Consider the following 26,910-nt stretch of genomic DNA (forward strand, 5'->3'; position numbering starts at 1 on the left):
CTAGAAATATGTGGCTGCTCAGTTAAGTGAGATTGTGCATTCTACTACATTTATAGTGATTTGACATATTTAGGTATTTTCATTGTTTCTTTCTTTAAAATTCTTACATAATATTATGAAACCAGATAACATCAACTGAATTTGTTGTTTGTTTGTTGGTAATAGTAATTACTATTTGAAATACTTTATATGAGTTTAGTCATACATAATCCTCAAAACAATTGAACAAGGAATAATTATTATTATTGCATTTAAAAAAAGGAAACATTGAGCACAGAGAGCTTATATTAGCTGTCTGTAGTCGATCAGCTACTGTCCAATTCCAGCAGCCCAGCTCCATGAATTCCAGGCTCTTAACAACTATCCCAAAATTTACATACAATGTACTCAAGTGAAAACATTTAAAAGCTAAGTTGTGATACGGCAGGGTAAATGATTTTCCTAGAGTCATCAATGTAGTCAATGTCTCTTTAAAAAGTGTTCTAGAGCCCAGCTGGGTGTGGCTCAGCGGTTGAGCATAGACCTAGGACCCAGGCAATCGGGGTTCGATTCCCAGTCAGGGCAGATGCTCAGGTTGAGGGCTCGATCCCCAGTTGGGGGCGTGCAGGAGGCAGCTGATCAATGACCCTCTCATCACTGCTGCTTCTCTCTCTCTCCTTCTCTTTTCCTCTCTCTGAAATCAATAAAGATGCATTTTTAAAAAACTGTTCTGGAAAATATTTAATAAAATTAACCTCATTGTTTCTTTATTTGAGTGCTGATTACTGCACTTACTAGAACTAAGTTAATGCTTAGAAAAAATGCATTCATTGGAATTTAGCCTTGGCTTATCATTTCATTTTTTTCACATGCTAATTTTGTTAAGCTCAATTTCATTAAAAATTTGATTATTATTTTACTACTAAAGCTAAATATTTTATATATTCTTGGTGTGATAGGTGCTTATGACAATAATCAATTAAATAAAACAAAACAAAACAAAATAACCAGGGAACAGATTGAGAAAGCAAACATAACTGTTCACTGTATAAATCTGCCAAACGTGCATTATATACTATTAATGTATTAATTTATATTGTTCACATAATACATACATGCATTATGTACTATGTATAAAGTTGATATGAAAATATCGGCAGCAACCACAGTAATCATAAGCATTTATCATATTATCAGACACTGCTCTTACAACCCTAAATAAACTATCTCATGCATCTTTAGAAAACCAGTATAAGATATTAGAATTAACTCCATTTTACAAATCATAAATGGGTGGAGAAAATAAAGTAAAAGTCACATAAGTAGTAAGTGTAGGGCCTGGAATACAAACTCAGGTAAACTGACCTCGGAGCCTAGGAGTTAGATTCAATGAATTGTTTCTTATTTAATATATCTAGAGCATAAGGAAGGCACTGTGATAAACACAAACATGCATCTATGTGCTCTTGGGATTCAAAGGTAGGAAAGATTAAAATCCACTGGGAGAATAGAATGATTAAATAAAAAAGAGAGTAAATTTGAGGACAACCAACTCTCTTATTTGAGTATGTTAAAGTCAGATATTAGAGAGGTCACTTAGGATTAAATGTCAAAGAACTTGACAGGGAGTGAAATCTGGATTCAATTCACTTGAAAACTGAGAGACATAAATGATTTTTGAATGGAAAAGTGTTGTGATAGCCATCAGAGCCATATTTAGGGAGCCTCTGCCAGTGGTATCTACAAAGGAAAAGTATGTACAGCTTATTGTGTTGGGTAGCCTTACAAAATTGAGTATAAACAATAATTTATTGACTAAAACAAATTATCATGAGTCAACATTCCTGACTCAGGATTAATTTTATTGGTCATTTGAAGACTATAGTTCCAAAAAAGTTAAGGTAAACATATGAAAATTTTATCAACATGAAAAGGCATTATTTTAGAATTTTTTTTCATTTACATATATTAATTTTTGAGACATTGTAACTAAAACTTTCCAGTCTGAAAGCTTCTGAAACCCACCTCTATGAAAGCATTTTTGTCAAGCCGAAATTTAATAATACTGTAAGCTTAAACTTATTCCTTCCACTGAAGTGATTAGAACATAGTAAGTGTTGTTTTTTGCGGGGAGGGAATGTTAGTCAAAATTATCCATTCTATTAAAGTTCAGTGGAACTGCTTACCGGCATTCAGCTTTATCCGGCTAAAATCCTTTAATTCCCCAGCTCCTGCTGTTGGGGAGCTCTAGGCTCATCGCACTTAACCTCTGCCTAGGGTTCTCTGAAAAGAATTTGTTTCAGTCCATTCATAGTTTCAATAGTTGAGCAAGCCACACGCAACTCCACACTGGTCTTTTACCCTGAGCACACTAATCTGATTGTTTTTCCACTCTACAAACTCTGGGTCAACAATCAAGCTGCCGCCAGAAACTAATTAATTTGCAAACAGGCCCCTGTTTTCACAGAGGGAAATCTTTTGAGAGCCGTGTCAGAAAGGGCAGTCACACCATGGTTACACACATTGTCATGGCATCCACTTCTCTGGGTAAATCTCTTGCTTGATGTCACTGCACACATGAACCCAGATTACCCAGTCAGCAGTAAATCCCTATTGAGGTCCACAGAGCTCTGAATGTAGTGACTCTAGAAGAGGAAATTAGTATGGACAGGCTCTGAATTCATTAAACTGATGGTGAGACCAGAGAGAAAAATTTTCAGGACTAAGAGGAAAAAGAGAGCTGACTTTAATTTAAAGAATTATCCAAGATACTGTCTCATATCTATACATTTTCATTGATTTTAATTTATAAATGGGATTCCTATAAGTGAGCGTAATGATATACTTAAATATTATTTTTCTACTCTCACCATTCAGATATAAATTCTGAAATAAGTGGTTCAAAATTTGTAATTAATGGGCCATACTTGACAGTTGATTTTTTTTAGCCCATCATTAAAAAAAATTTTAAATAACATATCCTTACTATTTTATTTAGGTACATTTTCTCAGAGCCATGAAAAACATAAAATCACCTTCCAAACATTGCCACTGAGTTAACTGTTATTCCAAAATTTTATTCATTTTTCCTCATTAGTGCCATGTAATTTCAAACAAAACCAGTTGAAAGTGATTATGTGCCTTAGACAAAGTGTGACATAGAAAGTAGGTCCTCTGAAAAGGAAATCAAGTAAAGGTACATATTGTTAATGTTTTGACCATTTTGAAATAAAAAAGGCATATTTAGTGAACTTATTGAATGTATTATCATTTAGAGAGTAGAATAATTTCATGGTGTATATTTTTGAAAAGATTATACTTGGGGCATGCATTCTTTATTGGGATAAAAATTTCCCTGGGTAATAGATTCATAAAAGAAACAGAAAACTATGAAGTTTTATATAGATATAGATATGAACACTGCTTTGTTGTTGGGATCTGTTTTTATTTTATTTTTCAATTACAGTTTACTTTCTATATTATTTATTTTTCAATTACAGTTTACTTTCTATATTATTTACCTTCTATATTACTTTCTATATTGGTTTCCCGAGTACAGCATAGTGACTGGTAGGTATGAACACTTTTAAATTATTGCATATCAATGTTTCGCCTAATTTCAACAAAAATAACCAAAAATATGATCATTTTTACTTGTGACTCTATACAGTCACATTTCATAATTGTCAACTAACAGAGCATAACTCATAGATGTAATTCAAAAGTTAAAAAGACTGAATCCTTGTTTCGTCTTTACAGGCTGTGAAAACCAAGATGACATTTGTGGTTGTTGTTGCTGTTTTAACTAAATGGTCACTCTACTTCTGTAATACTCCACTACTCATATAACTATAAAATAAGGCTTCCAGAGGGCTTTTTTCTCTAAGGTCAGCGAAATATATTACTAACTTACTTAAGTCAGAGAAATAATTTAAAATGGCATCATTGAGAAGCCTGACATTACCCAAAACTAGATAATTCGTTTTACTTATAAAAAAAATCTAATTGGATTCTCTGACATAGTTTATGCCTTTAAAGATAATAGAATTAAAATAGTACATCAAAAGAGTTGTACAAATGATTTGAGATTAGGTATCTGGTACCACAGAACATTAATTTGTACTCTCATAATTTATTTGCAATCACATTTCTTGGTTCTGTTTACATAAAGATATATCTTGTGGAGAAATTTGAATCTTTAGAGAACATGAAATATCCTGGTGCATGACCACAGAGGAAGCTATACGCTCATTCCAATAAGGGCAGGCCAGGCTGGTATGAGTGTTATAAGTGAGAGGAAGTAAAATGATGACTAGCATACTATTTCAATTACAGAAAAAAGCAAGTGGGTTGGTCTATCCACAGGCATGGTACTTTTAGGAAACCCACTAAAAGAAAACAGGTCTTCCTGAAATGAGTGGGAAGGCCTCACACCCTGGGCACTGTAATTAGGTCTGTTTGTGATCACTGGGCCTTGACTCTCTCAAGGATCCATGGAGTTTCATATATTAAACCCTACTGTGACTACCCTTTCACCCTGGCTCAAATATAATCACTCACAGAATGAATCTGACAAAGCTTTCTGAGTGTGCTCCACCCAATGGAAGTGGAATAAAGGGTACAGAGAAAATTCACATTTAGTAAGTGCTTACCACATGCCAATACTTGTTTAGTATATTTTATACAGGGCGTCCCCCCCACCAAATGCATACACACTTTAACAGTTGATAGCTCAATTTTGAAAATGAAAGGTATCTTGATAAACATTGCCTTTATAATTATTCAAAGTGTGTGAATACATTTTTTTGGGGACACCCTATAGAATATCGTGGTCATTTTTTTCACAACTATAAGAGGTCTATAGTAGTAGACAAAGGTGAAACTTTGTCTTGTTCTAAAGACTATAGTCTTTCCTCCATAACACATAACATCCCAATATTAGTCCAAGACATAAATAATACAGAAAATTGTATCCATCAAATAGGAAAATAATTGCTATTTTTTCTGCTCTAATGGATGGCTAATGTGTATAAGACTAGGTAGTGGTATTTAAATACTAAATGTTAAGAAATCATTACTGTAACAATAGCAGAAACTTGTTTGTATCCTTACTATGAATATATAAAGAACATATTTACCTAATTCTCACATTGTTAGTAAGTGAAAACTAGAGCTGAAGTTTAAAAAAAAAATACGATATTGAGAAAATTTATAAAACACAAGAAAAAACATTCTGAAATTGAGCATGTCATGGCAAACACCAGTACATTTCCTGAAATCAAAAGTTGTTCTAACATCTATCAGCCTTAAACTAGGAGCTAGTGTCAATGATAAAATTTTTAAAAAAAGCAGTTTTTGTTTCTTCACCTAAATGTATTAGTTATTTCTAATATTTCCTGTTAAAATTAAACTGAATTTAAACTATTATTGATACTATTATAAAAATATAATTTTACCAAGTAATTATGAAAATAGTGAAATTCCATTAAAAATCAAGGTATTTCAAGACCCTATTCTAGGCAACTGTTTTGTTTCTTATTTCTATTGAGAAGGATATTAAAAGTCATGAAAATAGGACAACTGATTTTTCAAAAAATAAATGGTTTGAATTAATTTGAGAAAACTAAAGTAAGTTCTGTGCCAAAATTAATTTTTATAGACCTTACATAAAGTACCTTGCAAGGTAACTTATTACTCCTGGCAGCACAAATGATTACGTAGTCTGCACTCGTGCCTCAAAATTCATTTATTTTATGCACGAATGTGTAAACATGATGTTTCTAGTTTTATTCTGAAATGGCACTTGATTTCGGGAGGCTTGAGATGCACACAGTTCCTCGGTTCTGTCTCAAGCGTGTCTGCACCCTCCCTCCAGCAGCGGTTCTGGTTTCTGCACCCTGTCAAATGTAACCTTTGTGCTAATTTGGTAAAATCAGTTCTCACGTTTAGTGCTGAGAGACTGATAACTGAATTCTCAAATGAACTACACATTTGCAGAGATGAAGTACAGAGCTGTGGACAATGACCGTTTTCCCACAGTGTAAATTCTTCAGACTCGGCTGTCAACATGTGAGTGTGTGCAGCACAAACGCGACTTTAACTTGGTGACGTATTTTCTCCAAGGCCATAAAAATGAAATGGATACTGAACTCTCCTCCATGTTATTCTATTTTATAAAGAGATTTCCTCTCTCATGGACAGTGAAAGCCTGTATGCCTTTTAGGGTTCTTAGGAGATCAAAGTCTCCTTGCAGAATCAAAACAAACATTTTTCTTCCTAAATAAATATTTCAGTGTGAGAATAGACCAGATAGCCACAGTGGATATTCCAAAATTGTCCTCTGGGATGTTGGAGTTAGGCTCTTGGATAGTTTTACTCAGGCAGCCTTATCATGATCTCAGCATCTTTTCTCTTTCTTGGTGAGACACATAATTCCTCAGATGGTCACCCAGCTACCACTGTACTTTTCTCTACCCCCAGGAGCAGGTATTTGATTATGTATCCAACCTCCTTTGATTACCACAGTGTTTGAACTTAATTAAATGACCTTAGGCATCATCTACAGTAAAGGGAAAAACAATGGGGAAGGGATATCAAACTTATTTGAAACTTGGGAGAGCAGGCAGAAAGCTAAGCCAAGATAAATGACTTTTAAAGAGAAAAGGCTAGTTAACAGTGACAATTACTGCAGGAGAGGTTTTTCTAAATGGAGATTGATAGAAAGCTTTGGAAAGTCATCAGTGACCTTTGGAGGAGCAGTTTCATGGGATCAAAGTCAGGTTGAAAGTGGATAAAGGGGTGAAAAAGTTGAGAAAACAAGTTTGTAACAAGGCTATGAACTCAGATACACCGAAATTTCACGGCATGCGATGATTAAAGGAAGTGCTTGAATAGGATGGATGAGCAAGTTTTCAGGCCAGAGGGAGAAATCAGCGCTGAAGAAGAGATAAAGACAGCAAAAGAAATGTGAATTGGGTAAATTTATGAAAGGTCATCAATGCAATTAGGCGAAAAGGCAGAAAGGTGAAATGCGGAAGGTAAGAGGCACACCATTCACACTAATAAGGAAAAAATAATAGGTTGGTCAGATGTGCTGTTGCAGGAGGGAAGAAATACTGATTGAGCTTATTTGCGGCTTGTTTTATGTTTTGAACAGTCACTTTAAAATATGAGATAGATCAGAACAAAGATTGTAACAGACAACTCATAGTCCCCTAACATTTCAGTGTTGTTCAGAGGCCAAACTGTAATTTTTGGCTCTAACAAATCAACGGTCAGTGATGAAATGAATTTGGGGGTTCCCCAGAAGAAAGAGCAGGAAAAGCAAGTGTGGCAGAATTTCAAAGAATGAGATAATCCAGCATCTTACTGAAAACATAGATGGACTATAAGCCATGAGTTCCCTCCTTATCAGTGAGGCATGTGAAACCAGGCAAAAGCTCATGGATGCAAGATTAGGGACCAGGCAGCTATATTTTATAAGACTAATGGCAGATGTAAGTGGAGATAATTCTTTAATAATAATAAAAAAATAACCATGTTAATGCTATGGGGACCACTATAAAAACTTTTGATGAATGGATAATGAATCACCAAAATGAAATCAAACTCTAGATATAAGAACATATGAGGTTTATTTATTTCCAAACCTGAATGAAAATAGTATTTATTCATTTTAGGCACATACATTTTGTACATTTTCTCCTATGCTAAAATTATTTATTTACTAAAGAGAGAAAGAGAGAGAAAAAAGCATCTCCTGGTCAAGTAGTGAAGCGAGTGCCTGAAGTTAGAGAAACTGGGTTCTTTTTCAAAATCTTCTGTGACTTGGTTATATGTAATCTAAGATAAGATATTATGCTCAATTTCCTCACTTATAAAATGGGAGACAGGATTTTAGAAAGATTAAAGGAGAGTCAGGTTAAATGCTATAAAATCCTTTGACATTTTGAAAATACTTTCAATGGGATGCTGTCGTTAGCACAATTTAAAAACAATGTTAAATAACTTAAATGATGTTCTCAAGGCAATATAGAGGCATGGAGGGAAAAAACACACTACATCATGAGCTTTGTTGTGGTGGTGCTGTAAGACAGGATTTTAAGTCATCTTATCATTTTCCGTAGCCTCCCTTCCGTAGCTCCAGCTCAGATCTATTTCTTTCCATAGTTAACTACTGAGAAAGTTCACTTTGGGCACAAAGTAAATATTTTCCTGAATCCTTAATCTCTCTTTTCTCTTTTGCCCAACTTTCTCACACCCACAGCCATGAAGTCACCATACTAACTCTCAAGTCATAGTGTTTGTACTACGCAGAGAAAGTTCCCTAGTCACTTGCAGCAGTTACACCGGCTACGTGTCTATGTTCTTACAAGCACCACCTACCATTGAGCCACCTGGAGTCACACCTACCATTGAGCCACCTGGAGTCACACCTACCATTGAGCCACCTGGAGTCGTGCTGCTCTGTCCTGATGGGGTGGTGGTGCCCAAGGGTTCGGAAGATAGCAAAGTCTCGGCCCATGAAATCAGCTGCGGTTCCAGAGTACAGCTCTCCATCTGTGTTGTGACAAAGTAAAACCACACACCCTTTAATTCAGTTAAGGCAAGAAACACAAAATGCAAGTTTGGTGTTAAGACCATGCTAAAACGAAAACAAAACTACACTCTGCACCATTTTGCAAAGCTCCTTGTTTTTTAATCTTATGTCTTTATTAAAGTATTTTATTAAATGATCATCCGCTGATTAAGGACCTGACAACTCATTTAGTACTACCTTTGAAAAGCTGAGTAAAATATGATTCAGTGCATATTACTAAAACATGAAGTTTTATTCTTTCCATCATAACCAAAGAAAAACTTAGAAAGTGCATGAACTCTTTGCTTTTATATGTGTAAAGATACTATGATTCTAATAATCTTGTTTATTAGGATAAGGAGTCATTGTAAAATCTTGCTTATAATTCTCATGTTATGAAAATGAAATTTCTAATACATTCTTTTTAATGGATTCTTATATTTTATTATAATTCAGAAAGTACTAATATTTTCTTTGCCACTTTTTTCTTGCTTTATATATTTTAATATATCAACTTGGAGAAGTGTTTTAACTTAGCAGAAGCTATTACAGTAAAATAAAAAAGTACACCGCATAACCTCAGATATAACAGAGATGCGTTTGGAGAGGAGGGAATTTTGACAAACACAGCTCATAATCACTACAGTTCAAATTCTGTTGTGCTTTGACTCATTCCAACCTAAACTAAGTTTACTCTAGGTCAGAGTTTAATGGAAGACTCCGTAATCAGAAGGTAAAGACTAGAAGGGAAAAGGGAAACGGGTTGGAGAAAGAGAAGTTAATATTTACTGAATACTGCTCTGTGCTTGCTAGGCAGCCTGGCCCTGGCTTGACACTTCCAAATTATCTCATTTAGTTCTGTCAACAACCCCATGACGTAAATGTATCCCTATTTTACAGTTCAAGAAACCCAAGGTTGCTCAGCTAATGACTAGGCGAGTCAGGTGAAAGTTCAAATACAGGCCTGTTTAATCCCAAACCTCCTACATTAAAACACACGACCTTTCAACAAACTGAAGTTGGTAAATATTATGGTTTCTTTCCTTGAAACAGAAAGTGTCTCATATTATTTCATCCAGAAAACACACTGCTGCTTATTTACAGTGAATTGTCAGCAAAACAAAATAACAAAAAATTATAAAATTTTCTCAAAATAACCTATCACAATGACTGTAAAAATATATTATCTTGTTGATCATGTGGATGTTTTTATGTTTTTTAATTCATTGATTTGAAAAATATTCAGAAAATAAAATGGGCATAGATAAATTAGAACCTAAACATTTAAATAATACTATTTATTCCATTTTCAAAGGAGTTTCATATTTATTAGATAAATGGAAAACTTTCTCTGAATCTTCCATTATTAATGCCTTTGAGAAAGTGTTATTAATCTGATTGCTTAAATAATATTCTTTATTCACACCCTCAATTTTCACTTTCAAATAAGGGCTTTGCAATGTAAAATAGACATTCTCAGTGGTCCAACCCAAGTCAATTTCTTTGGTAAAACCTGTGGTTCTTTGATGTGTTTTCACCAACCAGGCTTTGAGAAACCCCAAAGCAATGAAAAATAGTGACACTGAGAGAACCACTGAACAACTTCAACTCCCGACTTTAAATATGAATAGAAAGACACTTTATCTTGGAAAATGAGTTTAAAAAAATGATGGTTAGAAAATATATTAAGTACAAGTGACCAGTTAAGTAAACAGAATTCATATGACATCTCACATTGTCATAGTATAGTACCTTTGGGATTCAAAACATCTTATGTTCTCTTCACTCAGTTAAATATCAAGCTCAAATCTGACTTGTTCTCACCATAACATGCTGCAATAATATTTTATCTTACATGGTAAAGAAATAACCCTTTTAACCAACGTCACCACAATAAGTGTAATTAAAAAAATAGAAATAACCCTTTTCTAAAAGCACAAAAAACTGTGAATAAGCTAACTATATGTTTCAAAGGCACTTTGAAATGTTTAAATGCCCATTCTTGCCTTGAGTTTAACCTATATTCAATCACTGTAATTTAACTTTTTTCTCCACGGGACCATGGGACGTTTGTGTCTTCCCTGATGTACTGTGTTTTTTTAAAAATATGTTTTTATTGACTATTTTTTTTTTTTTTTTTAGAGAGAGAGAGAGAAAGGGAGAAGAATTGAGAGATAGAAACATCGATAGGCTGCCTCCTGCACGCCCCCCACTGGGGATCCAGCCCAAAACCAGGGCATGTTCCCGGCCGGGAATCGAACCAGCAGCCTCTTACTTCTTGGGTTGAAGCTCAACCACTGACCCACAGCGGCCAGGCTGATGTACTGTTTTTATTAAGGTCGATTTTTTTTGTTTTACAGCAGATTGGTGTTTCTCTCTCATCGATGTTTCTATCTCTCGATTCTTCTCCCTTCCTCTCTCTAAAAAAAAAATCAATAAAAACATATTAATATGTAGATATGATATATTTTTCAACCTCAGGTGAATTATTTTTCTTGCTTTTTGTAAATAACAGAGTGTTAGTTTAAAATGTGTTGTAAAAGCAGCCTAAAATATGTTCAGATGTCAATTTCAAATATTTTCATGTTGTAACACCTATCACAGGATGCCTTGTATCCTCTTTACCTTAAAAAATAAAAAAATATTAAATTATTAGTTGCCCTCTCAACCACATGCTAGGTGATGAAAATCAGGAAAGGTGAAGACAGGGTTGCTGAAAGGTGAACACTGAACAATATCATATCAGAATGTAGTCAGGCATATCATGCCCAATAGGAGGAGGTATAATCAGAAATGTAAAGAATGTCATTAATTAATCACTTTTTTTTTCATTTACCTTGCTTTAATGTGAGTAAAATCTATAATTATGGTTGTGATTACATGTAAACTTTATTTAGGATAGAGTTGAAATAACAAAAACATCAACATAAGAAACTGTTATTTGGATATATATAGATATTTGTTGCTCTCATTCATTTGGTTAATGATTTCAAAACTTAGTTATTTTTTGTTATCCACTCCCACATGAGGAGGGCAAAAATCAATACAAATAAAGGCAAAGGAAGCATGACTGATTTGTTTCTCTTTTAATAACAATAGGTTGGTCATTCAATGAAAATAGAAGAGCTGTTCAGTAGAAGGGCTATTAACTCAATTTTTTACTAAAGACAGAATTTAATCAAACAGCTGACTTATAAACCAGAGGAAGTTTGCAGTTTGGATACCAGCTGCTTCCAGTTATAGGAAATTGCCTCCCACCTGAATATTATTTTTGGCAAGAGTCAGAGCAATTCCTGTGAGCTGGAGGGCACCAGATAACGAGGTGGCCATGAAGGGCACATTCTGATACTGTCAGGGCTCAATATCAGTAACTATTCCTTTACAACCAGTCTTAGATCACATTTTCTGCTGAGGTTTCTATAGGATTCTTATCATGGATAATTGCTCCAGAAAATGTATGACATATTTGTTATTTTCACATAAAATTATAGGTGGTGGAATCACCTTCTCTTGCATTCTCATTAAGCAGAAATATAATATCAACTCAGAATATATTTCATTTAATATACTTGTGCATTTTTACTATGGATTAAAGACTTGGTATATTCTGTGGCTATTTGAAATGATCTAAAGATATCTGAGTAAAAGAAATTTACTATATACTTCAGTTGGCATATTTACAACTATGTTTAACAAAAATGCCTACTTGCCAAACTTCTTTTGTAGTTTCTAGGTCAATTATGAAGTTATCAAATTATACATTGATTTTTTAGCATAATGATAACTTGCCAGTTTTCTGACCATAAATATGTCTTCTTGAGAATCTGAAGTAGTGTATTAATTAGGTAAATGTTATCTTATGTTTGAAATAATGTTATGGTTAAGATAGATATTTTGGGGTTTTCCACATATACCAAGCTACTAGTAAAAGAAAATATATTTGTTCAATTTTATTAAATTTATGATAGAATAATGTACTCAAGGAATTGTTATATATATTTAAAAATGGTTGTGAACACTCTGCCCAAGAAAGTTTTTAAATCTCTCTACAAAAGAAAACACAGACAGTTGATATCTCAAGAACAATTCATTGGAGTAAGATGCATTAGTGCTGACAGATGTAACTAACCATTCAGAAATTGTCAAGTATAAAAGTTGCTATTTGAGTACACTGCCATTCTTTTTTAGCTGTCAGCCTTTTAAAGTGTCTCTAAGGAAAGCGTTTTTGACCGAGATGAACAAAAAGTTTGGTGAACTGCATTTCCACCACTGCAGAGCTATCTGAAAAACATGTGTTAAAAACAAAAGCTCATCTGTACTCTGGACTTTCTATTCACAAGTCAAACTGAAGTAAAAATGTGGCTTAGATCACTCGATGGATTAGATGACAGTTCCTAAGAAGGGTGTGGTGAGAAGAAACAGAAGGTGAAAAAACATTTCCCTATGAAATCGAAGCATTACTAACACAGGTGTAAAGTGTGTCATGGATGTGAGCAAAAGCAAACAAACCTCAAGACCAGGCCATCATGTTGTTAACACCTTAAGTAAATTCCACTCACAGAGTAGCAGAGTAATTAGAAACAGAGCAAAAGAGAAATCCTCCCCCCCCCCCCAAGAATGAAATCTATTTCCTGAGAATGGAAGAATATGGGAATAATTTTACATTTTTACACTTATTGAGCACCTTTTTCTATACAAATAAACACAGCGTGGGGCAAAAGTAGGTCTATAGTTTGCTCGGATGAAAAATAATACCATAATTAATCAATAATAATAATACCATTATTAATCAATAATAATCAAGAATAAACTTTCACGTATTCACAACTGTCAACCTACTTTTGCCCCACCTGTATGATTTGTTGGCTTTGTTACTCGTGGTCCTTTCAAACTAACATTTTTGAGTAGTTAACATGTGCACATAGTACCAAATTATTAAAAATATAAAATTTATAAGGTGCCAAATCTGTCTCCCAGGCTTCCTACAGGCAAGCACTGCTACCAGTTGTTTTGTGTTTGTTTGCTTGTTTCTGTTTTCACATATATTTTAAAACACGTAGGCATTCAAATGTAGTATGCTATTACATTGTCTTATTTAAGCCTCACAACAAACCAGTGGAATTAGCATGGCTAAGCCATTTTATATACAAAGAAACTGATGTTCAGAGAGGTTCAAATAATTTTCTCAATTATAGTGAATTAATTTAAGGAGTACCTTGTTTGCTCTCATACAAAGTGAGAGTATAACTTAATGTCAAATTATGATCTTTCTTGAACAAGATAAAATTCTAGCTTGGGAAAATAAACCTTAGCTAACAGACCAGACCCTTGAACTAGATCTCAGTAAAGCTCTTAGTGATGGAATATTTTAAATTATTAGCTCTGCAATGCCTGCAGAGGATTTCAATGAGGAAATAAACTGCTTTCAAGTTGACTATTCCTCTCATGTCATGAAAATGTGAATTGATACTTAGTGAGGCAAATACTAAGTTTTATTTTTTTGTTGTGTTCACACCTGGTATTTATTCTGAGCAGGACAGCAACTACTTTAAAAACAAATTTTTTTGTTGTTAATCCAGACTGGAGGATATTTTTTCCATTGACTTTTAGAGAGAGTGGAAAGGAGGGAGGGAAGGGGAGAGAGAGAAAGAGAGAAACATTGATGTGAGAGATACACATCGATTGGTTGCCTCCTGACTGGGGCCAGTGATGGAACCTGTAACCCAGGTACCTGCTCTTGACTGGGTATCGAACACCTGACCCTTCAGTCTCTGGGCTGATACTCCAACCATTCCTGGGAAACACTGGCCAGGGCAGAAACTACTATTTTTAGTAAAGAACTCTGTAAAAATGTCATAAAAATATTTACAGGTGGGTGACATTAATATTTAAAAAAATAAATACTGGAGAAATTTCATACTGACAATGGTTTTTATTATAGGAGATTTGAAAAATTAACTTTACTAACATAATTTTTAAAACTTAGACACATTGTGGGATTTGGGGACTTAATTCAGTAGCTATGCATTGCTCAGGAGATAATCTGTATTTTCTATGGTCATCACCTTAAGAGCCCATGGCATTTTGGAATGAGGTTATATTAAACCTTGATAGATTTCATAAACTAAATTTTTTTAAGCTGTCATCTGGTTTTAAAGTTTACTACTAGTTGAAACTCCTTAATAGAGGGTATAAAAAGAATCTGCTGTCAAGCTCCATCTAGCCATTTTATAGGTGGTTTGTGTCAAACATGACATTTTATTTCCCAGTATTGGGAAAGGTAGCAGCCCAGAACCACCTCGAAAATGTCTCTTTTGTGCTGAAATGAGAATATATTCAAAATCTTTTGTGTAGATAGGTTTTCCCAACAGTCACTCTCTAATATATATTGTACAAACTTTATATTTCAGAGGCAGTAGTTACCCTTGTATGTAAAAGTTTGAGAATGGTAGAAAATATTTATGTGTAATAAAACTCCATGACATTAGTAAGCATACTTTTTAAAGCAGCGTAATGGAAAATGCCAAAAAAATCCAACAAGGGGAATTAAATGTGCTGCAAGAAGAATTTATAGCATAGTTATAAAAGAAGCAAATAACCTCAATAAAGGAAGTCACAGCTCTTGAATTAAAGTGGTGTTGCAGACATTTTGAGAGACTTTACCAGGTCAAACATGGCCTGCATTTTTCTGCATCTTTCTATTCAATTGATTCAGAAATTAATTTATGCTGGCTTGAATAATCTTCCTTGTCACTAAGCACTAAATATCTCAGAAAGTTACTCAATTATTTTACCATATTAGATAAGTGAGGCCCGGACTTCCGTTTTAAAGCTGCTTTTCTGAAATGCTTACTGTAATTTTTAGTCATGCATCCTTTCCTTGACTCACAATGCTTTCTTCAATCTCTTTTCCTTGCCACAAACCTATAGAGCTTTTTCCCTAAGAATTTCTAACCCAAACTGTGGGGTTAATACTTTTTGTGGACGGTGTGTGGTTGCATACCAAATGAACTATGTAATACTTATTTGTCATGATCCTTTCTCAATGGAACATTTAAATAAATAATCAAGCAAATCCCTACTGAGAAACATACCACAAATTAAAGCTGCTTTAGGCATAATTTTACATACTGCTTTTTGAGGAAAATCTATCCCTTCTTCAGTATGCAATTTAAATAAGTATAGGCTGCAAGTTTGAACAAGGTTGGATTCTTCCCCTTTGTTTAAGACAACTTTCAAATTTCTGTGTGTGCACTTAAGGAAGTTATCCACATGTAATCACTATGCCATCTGTGAACAGGAAAATTACAAGTGTGTTAAATTTTCTGCATTTCTTCAGGTCTGAAACTTTTGTTAAAATGCTCCATAAATGGATCAAATGGACTGAAATTGTCTACATTTGAAAAGCAATAGAGGAGATAATTCCTGCTCTAGTGGTTTTGTTCTTCAGAGGAAAGGGCTCAGTGAAATATGATGAAGTATACACTAGAGAATACTGGAAAAAATATACCTTCCCAGCTAATGCAGTAGTCAATATGATTAGTTTTATTTTGTTGAGTAGAAAAAAATTTTTTTAAAAAGGAAGACACTGGCAAAACTTTATGAACTTTTGACACATCAAATAATCCAATTTTACTTTTTTAAAAAATTAAGATTTATTATTCAAATTTCAACTAGAAATTTTATACTTGGAAAGTATCACTATTATTTTTGTTGTGTTATCAAATAGTTACTTTCTATATTTTATTATGATCCTTTTTACATAATTTCTACATAATTATACAGGAAATGCATCCAGGAGCAGGGTGATGACCAAGTGTCTTTCGTATTTTAGGTTTTGGTATACTCAAGAGTTAAAAAGAAAAAATGTTTAATGATGTTAACTTTTTGTTTGTGTTTTATTTAACCCCAGTCCACAAGTGGTAAAAAAAAAAAAAAAAAAAAGGAACAATTATCTTTCAATATGAACTAAAGTTTCCTCCTTATCTGCTTATTTCTATCTTCCTACTTCTGTCCTCTTGAAACCTGACTAAGCATTTACTACCCACCTTCAATGTTGAAGGAAAAAAGGAAAGTGAAAAAAAAAAACACAAAAAAAACTAGAAAGGGAGACAGCTTAGAGCAAAGGGTAGAAGGAACATGTAAAATGTTTCGTATTTAAAAAAGAGTAGACGATGTAAAGGCAAAAAAGATGACTGTAGAAGGCTTCCTGATATCAACTCAAGGTAACACAATGGGGTCTCTGCCAATTTTACCTCCACTTAAGTCTCCAAATGTTGGGAGTGTGACAAATTTTGGAACTACAGTTAAAGAGACAATCTCATTCTTTCCTTTTGATTTGTCAAAAGTCTCCATATAAATGACTCTTTCATGAAATGAAAACCCAAACCATTCCTTTCAAAATAAAAATTTTAAAGTTCTAGAAGGGACATATAGTGATTGAGCTGGCAACTTCAAAGATACTATTAAACCACTCTGGGTAAAAAGGATCATAGTCTAGATAGTGCAATCATCAAAGCAGCACTTCAGTGTTTCTTCATTTTCAAAATATTTGAAAATATTTCAACTCATATCCTCCTAAAATAGTTTATAATCAATAATGGAAAATGTTGGCATATAATAAATAACATGCAACGTAGTTATTATCTATAGAAAATTCACTGTTTGATTGATTGTTGACTACGCACCTATTAAAAGAGATGCTGTCAGCAGTTTAGGGTCATATGGACTCTTCCCACGGCCATTTTCAAAGTGTGAATCTTCCAGCTTAAAAATGTTGTCCTGTAGATAAGAAAAAAGATTGAATTTATTTGTGACAACAAGTGTTTCACCATGCCAGCTAATCAGAGAGAGACTGAGTACTCATATTAATTATCAAGGGGTATTATTATTTGCGTAAACTTTAGAGATGGCAAAATAACTTGAATTAATTAAAATCTAGCTATGCTAGCCCCAAATCTACTTAGTTCAGTGAGTTTTAGTAGCATTTAGCATGTTGCAAGTAGTAATGTATAAATGAAATCCAAAGACAAGACACATCATGGTAAGAGTGGAGGGATCGTTTTATCACACAGGTATGCCAAGAGCTATCCTAATGGCTCTTGAAGGGAAAAAAATTTAATTTAAATGACTCTTTTCATTCCTTCACAAAGAAAAAAATACCAATCCATTACATTAGATTTCTAGGCTAAAATACAGTCTTACTTTTCTTTATGTTCCAGAAGGAAATGCTAAATAGCCATAGCAATCACTTCCCCCACTCTGGTCATTCCTACAACTTTGCTGCTTACGTTTTTCTCAAGCATGTTTAAATTCCATTGGAAGGTGGGAGGTACCTGAAACTATCCTTATCAATTTCTCTAAGTGAGAAATCTAAAACTGTGTGGTAGGGGAGGTGTACCTGGAGGTAGTATTATTAGAAAAACAAACACACAGGTGACACATTTTTATCGCTGGGAAGTCTGCTCAGTTGACTCAACCACCCAAAAACTGGAGTGAACATTTGACTAGTACAGAAATATGCACAAGTTTCCAGGTAGAAAGTATGCCAGCAGGCACTGTCACAAAATCCTTAATAAGGAGGCAACTAACTCATGCCTGAGACCCTGCCCTCAGAACGTGTCTAGTTACTGCAACTTATAAGTGACAGTAAAGTAAAATGTGTGTGGGGGTGTATATTTCTGAGCACTCTTTTCAGAACCAAGTGCACTAAGGAATAAATTAGGTCAGAATATGTACACTTTTTCCAGGAGCACATTAACTTGTCCACAGGCTGAAATAAAATAGCTTCTTTGGCAATTTCTCTACTATTCACATAAAAGTATTTTCTATCTTCTTAGAATACTAAATGGTGTTCATTTATGGCCAATGGAACACTTTTTAAAATTTAATATTTCTGATGGAGCTAATGGCAGAGTTTCAAATCATGACTCTTAAAATTCATTGTTTAGGAAGGAGGAGTGAAATTAAAAGCAAAAGCATTCTCCATTTTTATTACTGTGAGTGGGAATTACCGGTTCCACACACTTGGTAATTAGTTATCCCCTAGCAATGATGGTGCTTTAGCTGGATTCTAAAATTTACACTGTGTGGTAATTTATGGGCTTTCTCAGAATTGTGCTAAGTTGTAGTGGAAAGGACAGTGATTCAGGAGCCAGGTCCAGCTAGCCCAATGATTAGCTCTGGTTCCTTGGTCACCACTTAATATCTTTGAGCCTCAGGTTCCAAAAAGTCAGCGCTGATGACTGACTTGTTTATTGTGAAAATTTTTAAAAAATGAAATAAAAACCTTTTTAAAGCAGCAAAATAGACATTAAAAACATTTTAATTCTATTAATACTGCTCATATCACCACTATAAAAAAAGAATGAAATTTAAACACACGTTACCATTGTTGTAAATTTTCCTAGTATAATTTGAAAAGACTCTTATTTAAAAACAGTCATGTAAGCAGCAAAATTACAAACTTGTAATACAAATTTATCACAGACACTTGAATATTAAGATTATGATATGAAACTTATTGGCATATGCTAAGAAAAAGCATAGACAAATCTCTTAAGAAATATTTAGATGTATTTTGATAAAAAGTAAGAACTAAGCCAAAAGAAATATGCTTAGTAAAAGATATATACTCTACTGTCATGAATCATAAAAATATTATTAAAGTTTGTATATATGATTATTTATCACAATTTAGAGGTAGCAGCAGGGAGAATTGGTGGAGCGGTTGAAAACGTTGTTATAAATATTATTAAAAATTTATTGTCCTCATAAGACACTTTCCAATACTGACAAAGATGCAGGAGCTATCCCTCAAAGTATGAGACACTTGATATCTGGGATCTTGTGTCCAAGTTAATAAGACAATGCCAAAGTTGATGAAAAGTACTTGCAACCTCATGTTTAGTATTTGATTTACAAAGTAAAGGATTAGACTTCATAGGAAGAGAGGTTAAGCATGTCAGTTATGGTTCAAGAGAAGATGAAAATCTATCCTTAGTCATGGTGTCATGCAATATGTTCAAAGCTGGCCTCCTTTCCTTTCCTTTGTTTCCCATCACCTTTAAATGTAATTCTTATCCAAATTTCTGGGTATCTACCATGTAATTTTTCCATATTTTTATATGGTTCTGTTGAAGGGTAAATAATTGAATTTTCTTTCCAGCCTAGTGAGTTGGGGGCCTGCAATAAATAAATGTGGTTTCTAAATAGAGAAGTAAAGAACATTTCTTACATATACGTTTGTAATGTCAAATTCATACCCACTGCACATAATAATGGGGTTCAAGGGTGTTAAATCAGACAGAGCTGGGTGTTACTTCTAGCTCTGTCTTTCATTAGCTCTGGGCCTCAGGCAATCCCTACACCTTTCTGAACTCAGATTTCTCATCTATAAACAGAATATAAGAAAATCTCATAAGGTTTATGTGAAGATTTACTGTAATAAAGTACCTAAAGTAATACTTAGGTACTTGAAAAATATTAATTTGCTTTTTCTACTCTTTATAGTTGGCATAATAAAATCATTTTTTCCTGTACTGATCGATGTATCTTGTGCCACAGTGAAAATACCTGCCTATATTTTCATCAGTGGAAATTAGGACATATGTTTCAAATATATATAAATGCTTTGAACACTGAAAATACATTGAAATTGTTCTTTCCTATATATAGATAAGAGTCTAGTTCAAAAGCTTTCCTAAAAACATTATAAATACAATATGTATAAAAATTCTCAATAAGGCTACCTTTTTAATATGTCTTATATAGTCAATGTGATTGATATGAAGAAACACAAATACTGCTTTCCTGTTATCTTGTGAGTGAGATCTATTAGATATGTGAAGATATTAACCTACTGCAAAAGAACTCTGCTTTAATATAATTTATTATTAGCATCCTATGTTGTCATATGTAACAGGTCACATAGAAAACTGTCCAGCTGTACTTGTTAAGCTTTTTGAAATATTATTGCTACTCAATGATTTTCTGTTTTAAAGAGTATTAAATAGATTACATATGCAAATAATAAGACCAAAAAATCCTAAGAACAACGTGCATGATTAGACTGTATATTTTATGTCTTACGTGGGCTGATGCAGTTTTCATTTTTAGTGATACATGAACAAAATCTAGCTGCACAGATTCTAATTGCTTTAGCAGATACTATAAGCATATCACATAAGTTATTGCGCCATATTTTATTACATGATTGCATCAGTTTTCAGCAACTATTTTTAGCTTTCAAGACCACTCTTTCCTTTTTGTCTTTTGGATTTCCTGAATGTTATTAGACTGTGGTGAGGTAAGGCATTAAAGGAAATAACTGTGCTAATGTCTAATCCAAAGTTTTATAAATTATAAACCATGGGTGACATCATGGCAATATATTTCTTAAATCTCAATCTTGCCCAAGTAATAAATTTAGGTGACAAAGCTGCAATTTTAGTTGTTTTATGCAATGATTAAAACATAAATGATTAAAATATAACCGATACTTGTAAAAAAGAAAAGAGTAGAAAAATCCTACGTCTATGTGATAGAATGACCATTTTGGGTGTGAAACTATATAAAATTATGTCACGATCAATATTTAGTATTTAGAGTTCATACTATTTTATTTTTTAAAATGTTTTCTCTCATCATGCTCTTCACAAAAGACACTTTGCTTGCCAGTTATACTGAATTATCTAGTATTCCCTGCTCATGGCATGCATTTTATCTTTGCCAGAAGCCTCTTCTTTCCCTCCCATCCACTCTCAGTTCTCAGTCCCAGGGTGAACTTCCTTTCCTTTAAGGGTAAGCTCAAAAGTCACTTCCTGGGAGAAGTCTTCAGAGATTCCTGTAGATATAATTTATTAGTTTCCCTTGTGCATACCCTCATTAACAATAGTAGGCAATGACTACACTGGGCAATGACTATACTGGGTAAAACTATTGCCTTCAGCAAAGAAGGGATGTAACAGGATCTCATAGGAAATATTGTGACATACTGTACTTTGCCCAAAGGAGATCCTTTTGAGGATCTAATTCATCTGAAATGTATATTTCCTTGAAAGGTGACCCTATGACCTATGCTATGCAATACTATAGTCAGGAGCCACATGTGGCTATTTAATTTACTTAGTTAAAATCAAAATTTCCATGCCTCTGTTATGTTAGCTACATTTCCAGTGCTCAGTGGTCACAGGAGCTTGTGAATACAGGGCTGCAGAGATTCGAACATTTCCGCTGTCACAGAGCTTCTGTTGGATAGCATAGCTCTGAATCCTGAATCTTATTACCATAGCAGGAGAAACAGGATCAGAAATCAAAGGCCCTCCAGGGAGAGAAAACATCATCAGGCCACAATCATAGTAGAAAAAGCCCGTGAATTATACTAAGAATGATACTCAAAACACTGTATAGTTTTTGGTTCTTATTAACGAGGGTTTACACTAAGTAACATTTAGTGGCAGTGCAGGCGAACACATAAAAGTTCTGTGTTTTCTTGCATATCATTCTTTTGCAATTTGAATCACCTTTCCCTAATCTTTACCCAAGCAAATCTTGTCTGTACTTTAATGTTTAGGTCATGATACCCAATCCACTAGGTATTCCCCAGCAGAAAAATGTCCCTAGAGCTTGCGTAGCAGCCTGTTCAGACTCTCTTTCTGTCGTTTGTTGCCTTCAACCTTGATATTCAATATGGCAGGTGTTCTGTTTTTCCTATTAAATTATTTCGAGGTCAGGGACAAATCTTATTTAATACATTTCTATCAATATTAAGGTATACCTTTGCATAGATAAATCTCAATGAAAGAATCAATGAAAAAAATGAGTAGATAAATGAGAGACTGTGTGACCAAGTGTGAGAGGCTTGACACAAAAACTGTATCCAAGGAGTAGCAAGGACATAGCCCTGGCTTCTAGGAGCTACTAATCATTTAAGGATACAAACATGATTGTGTAGTAGATGTCATTCTACAAAATTCAAATATTAAACCATGTTTTAAAGTGAGTTTTAGGAGTTATAATACTCTAACTTTTTCGTGTTATGTATGTTACTACTGAGATACTATTGATTCCTGGTACACACGTCAAGGTGAGTTTACTTTTACTATAAAAGGTAAAAAATAAAACCTAACGACAAAGGGTATAACCTTACAGTCACTTTGTTTTTAGATTCTTATTCCTCTTTAATTTTCACTGGGCTTTGTAATTCTCCACTTATTATTAATATTAAGCTTATTAATAAATTACCCCTCTCAATGGAGCAATCTTCAATGAAAGGTAAAGTTGTCACAATATTCCTTCGTAGAACTTCAAAAATCTTTCTGATCAGTGTAATATCTCTCCTGTTTCCTTTCATTCCATTGTAACTCGGTAACCTGATCATTTTTTACTTCTAACATCTCTGGGATGTAAGCAAGTGTAACGGCAGACAGGAGATGCTGTTTGGACTCACCAAATGTAATTTTCTACTTATCAAAATACATAATTACTTATTGGTATTTTCATCTTTATACTTATTTTAGAACTTTTTAATTTATATGATTTTTGAAACACTGAGATAAGTTAATTGATGCAGTAAGTACATATTGAGCTGTTACTACATAAGAATTATGTTTGGAATATGAATGTGAAATGTGTAATTGTTTAACTCAAGGAGCATACAAGAACTCACAACAGTTATATAATGATAATACATATAATATTACAATTTTTATAGTCTTTGGTAGCTATAACACTTAACATTGAACCCACACAAAGTGCTAATGACATCCTAAGACTTCATGCATATCATTTCAATATTCAAACATCTCTATTATTATTATACCAGTTTTTATAGATGAGAAACAGACATTTTAAGTATAATGCTTAAAATTGTCAAGTTAGCTAAGTGATGGAGTAAGAATTTAATAACAGCACTGTCTCTTCTTAAATCCATGTTTTTAACCATATAAGGAACATAGTTTACCATAAATGCCATGTGAGATGTACCCTACAACAGTAGAAATTGGAAACTACAAGAGTTAAAAAAATGGGGAGATATAGTTTTATATTGCAGTATATGAAAAATGTTTTATATGATTTAGTTCTTGAAAGATGTATTTTGGTGGGGGATGAGTATATCTGTGAGTACGCACTTGCACGAGAGTGTGTGTGTGTGTGTGTGTGTGTGTGTGCATAGATGGGGGTGTAGTCAGAGGAGCTCAGAGAGAGAAGACAGAGAAAAGCAGGGAGGCAGATTATTCTATCTAGAGGAAACAGCATGAACAAAAGCTCTTAAAAAATAAATATAATTCATATTTAAGATACAACATGAAATCGAGCTTAGACAATGAAAAATACGTACATGTATTAAGAGATAAGGCTGAATGTAAATTTGGAAGCAAAGTGTGGAACGTTTTCTGTGCCAGAATAAGCAATGTGGTCCGTATTCAGAAGGCGCCAGAGCCCCCTAGGGTGATGATTTTAGCTGGAGAGCAACAGCATCAAAGAGGTTCAATGTTATGATGACTCTGACAGTGATGTGTAGGAAGGTTCAGAGACACACGAGCTTGGTGGCAGGAAAAGAACTATTGCCATAACCTGGAAAGGGAGAGAATTTGGTCCTACTACACGGTTTAAAGGAATTTTGTGTGTTGTGACTTGGTCAAATCATTTAGCTTCTTTGTAGCTCACGTTTCTTAACTTCCGTTGTATCAGAATCTCTATTGATATTCCAGCAAGTCTATTAATTTTTTCCTCATGAAAATTAAAGCTAAGCATACATACAGTATATAAGCAATCATTAGGGTTTACTGACTTTATGTAGCCATGGTAAGAGGTTCCCAATTAGTTATCCTCCAGAGGCCTTTTAGTTTCTAACATGATGTGATTCTATCTCCCTTTCACTCTGACCTTGGACATTTGCTTCTGCTGTTCCTTGTCTCTCTCCTTGAACATAAATATAGAGATTATCCAGATTTTTAAAAAGCATTTTCATTTTCATTCTCTACATACTCATGTTTGGAATCCATTTATTTTTATAAATTCAGCTATTAAACTTCAGTCCCAATCCCTCTGCTATTCTAATCATTCAAAGTTGGGTTTCCTGGCCTGGATGGAATCTGCTTATTTTCCACAGTTGTTTCAAAATTGAGAGCTATTAAGAGTCCTTGGCTCTTCAAAAGAATATAGGAGCAATTATGAATAATAAACTTCCAAAAATTCCTCTGTCAGAAATAGTTATTTAACAATATACATTGTGGGGAGATACAAAGGAAATGTAACCTGGTCTTTGTCAGTGAGTGCGAGAAATTTAAAAAGTAATGCTTTGTGAGTAAAACAAGTATAATTTCTGCCCTGATTATAATGTATCAGCTCTGCCTTAGATCTAACTAGGGTTTCAGCCATGTCATATTACAATTTTATATTTTCCTACAATAACACAAACAAAGAATTCTCCAAGTAAATGGCTGCTGACTGAAAAAAGAAACTTAGTAAAAAGTAAGTTCAAGGAAATCTATACCTGTAAGGGATGTTAGGCCTCAGTATATTAACAATAACTTCCCTTCATATTAACTAATAGTTTTGAGTATTTTTAGATGTACAATAATTATATTTGGTTTCAAGTCCAGAATATAGTTGTTTGAAGCTAAAATATTTAGAAGCAATAATTATAATTATTATAATTAATAATTGCCACTGTTTTATTTTTAAATATATACTTTGGAAAGGAAATTTTCCTTAGCAAGTATAGCTACAAAACTGACTATATTATAACTGTTGTGACAAAAATGTATTTTATCTATTAAATTAAATAATAAAAATACTCCAGTTATATAAAATTTAGTCCAGTTTAGTGTTCATGATACATATGATCAATCTCTAGTTACATCTATGCAGACTTTTAAAATTGAACAGTTTCTGTTTCTGAGGAATTATTAGGACCCAAAATGGAAATAAGAATAATATCATCAGGGTAGACAACATTCCCAAAAAGTTCATCTACAGTTTGAACTTAAGTAGAGATGGTTGGCCCCTGGCTTCATTGATTTCAATTTCTATTGTGTCTGTTCAAGCATTGCTTTAGTATAGTGGAAGTTTTACCTCTAAAATTGGTCTCCAGAGATTATATGGCTTTTCTGAGACCCAGAATTTTCCTGTTATTTGACCTTTAAGGTAGATGTGGTAAAAATATTATTGTTTATGAATTATGAAATATAGATTCTATGACCTAGTGTGACAATTATTTATTGTATGCTTTAAAACAGGTTTTTAAAATCACTGAAGTGTAATATTTTTATCTATGAAATGGAAACACTTCATAGAATTGCCTCAAGGATTAAATGACATAATGTATAATAACAGGGAAACATACTTTTGCCATATAGAAATTTAGTTCATTATCATTTTAATTATAAATACACTATCAGTGGTACTTACCTTTTTTATCCTTACACTACTTCTTGAAAATAGGGTGATTATCTTAATTTTGAAGAATGAATTAACAACGAGAGAGAAAAAAGGTCTTGTCTTAGATCTCACAGCTAGTATATAGCAGGGCAGGTAACCTATTTCCAGGAATTATAAAAATGGAGGAATTATAAAAATCTAATTTTTTGTGTGTTTGATTTACATAACCATATTACTTTATAAACTCACATCAGACATAAAGTGTTGTTATACATAATATCTCTTGACTCAACTTTGCATTTGAACTGACCATGGCAGATAACACTGTATTTAATACAGTCCTCATGTTATACTGTCAGTAAAGACAAGTATAGGAATTACCCAATTTCTAACTTTATTTGCAGAAAAATAGATGAAGCCACTTTGTTTTCAAGTGTGTGAAAAGTTAGTATCACTTTATTCATTGTCCTTCTAGTAACAATATGTACATACATACAGTCGTTACAGCTGAATTAAATTGGATTTGCCCTCTAACTTTAAGGGACATGAATTTATCTGGGTTCCCCAAACAAACAGTGACATAATTCATCTGCTTTTTGTCATCATTAAAATTAATAGTATAAACGAAGGAAAAGAGAAAGCATATGTGTTCATACTTCATGCAGATTATATTTTTAATAAGAGCTTAATTTGAGTTTATGCAGATATCACATACCTGTCATGGTATAATTGTTCAGCTATGAATGCCTGTTAACTCCCAAGGTATGTAAAATGGAAGAAAAAATTCTAGCTTGACTAGAATGAGAAATTCCAGAACATGAACAATTTACTCTACAATGTTTTGCCCCAATGAGACCTGGTAAAGTAAGCTCAGTCAAAGAGCAAATCTACAGTGCAACAACAACAAAAAGTGGACCATTTCACTTGACCTTTCCACTTGAATTTTAAGTCTTCTATGTTTAAAAATA

General features: G+C 33.6%; 1 protein-coding gene across 8 annotated transcripts in view; it reads right to left on the reverse strand.

Moving 5' to 3' along the window:
• The window catches only part of SEMA3A (semaphorin 3A), a 437,330-nt gene that overhangs the window by 75,048 nt on the left and 335,372 nt on the right, over positions 1–26,910 (reverse strand). For all 8 annotated transcript variants that reach the window (XM_016219560.2, XM_016219559.2, XM_087821124.1 and 5 more), the window contains 2 exons: positions 17,245–17,338; positions 8,419–8,538 (listed from right to left, as the gene is read on the reverse strand). In XM_016219560.2, the coding sequence (XP_016075046.2) occupies positions 8,419–8,538; positions 17,245–17,338 (214 nt within the window). The remainder of the gene's footprint in view (positions 1–8,418; positions 8,539–17,244; positions 17,339–26,910) is intronic.

This window comes from Miniopterus natalensis, chromosome 10 (assembly GCF_054644295.1).
Source record: "Miniopterus natalensis isolate mMinNat1 chromosome 10, mMinNat1.hap1, whole genome shotgun sequence".
In the NCBI taxonomy this organism is placed as follows: Eukaryota; Metazoa; Chordata; class Mammalia; order Chiroptera; family Miniopteridae; genus Miniopterus; species Miniopterus natalensis.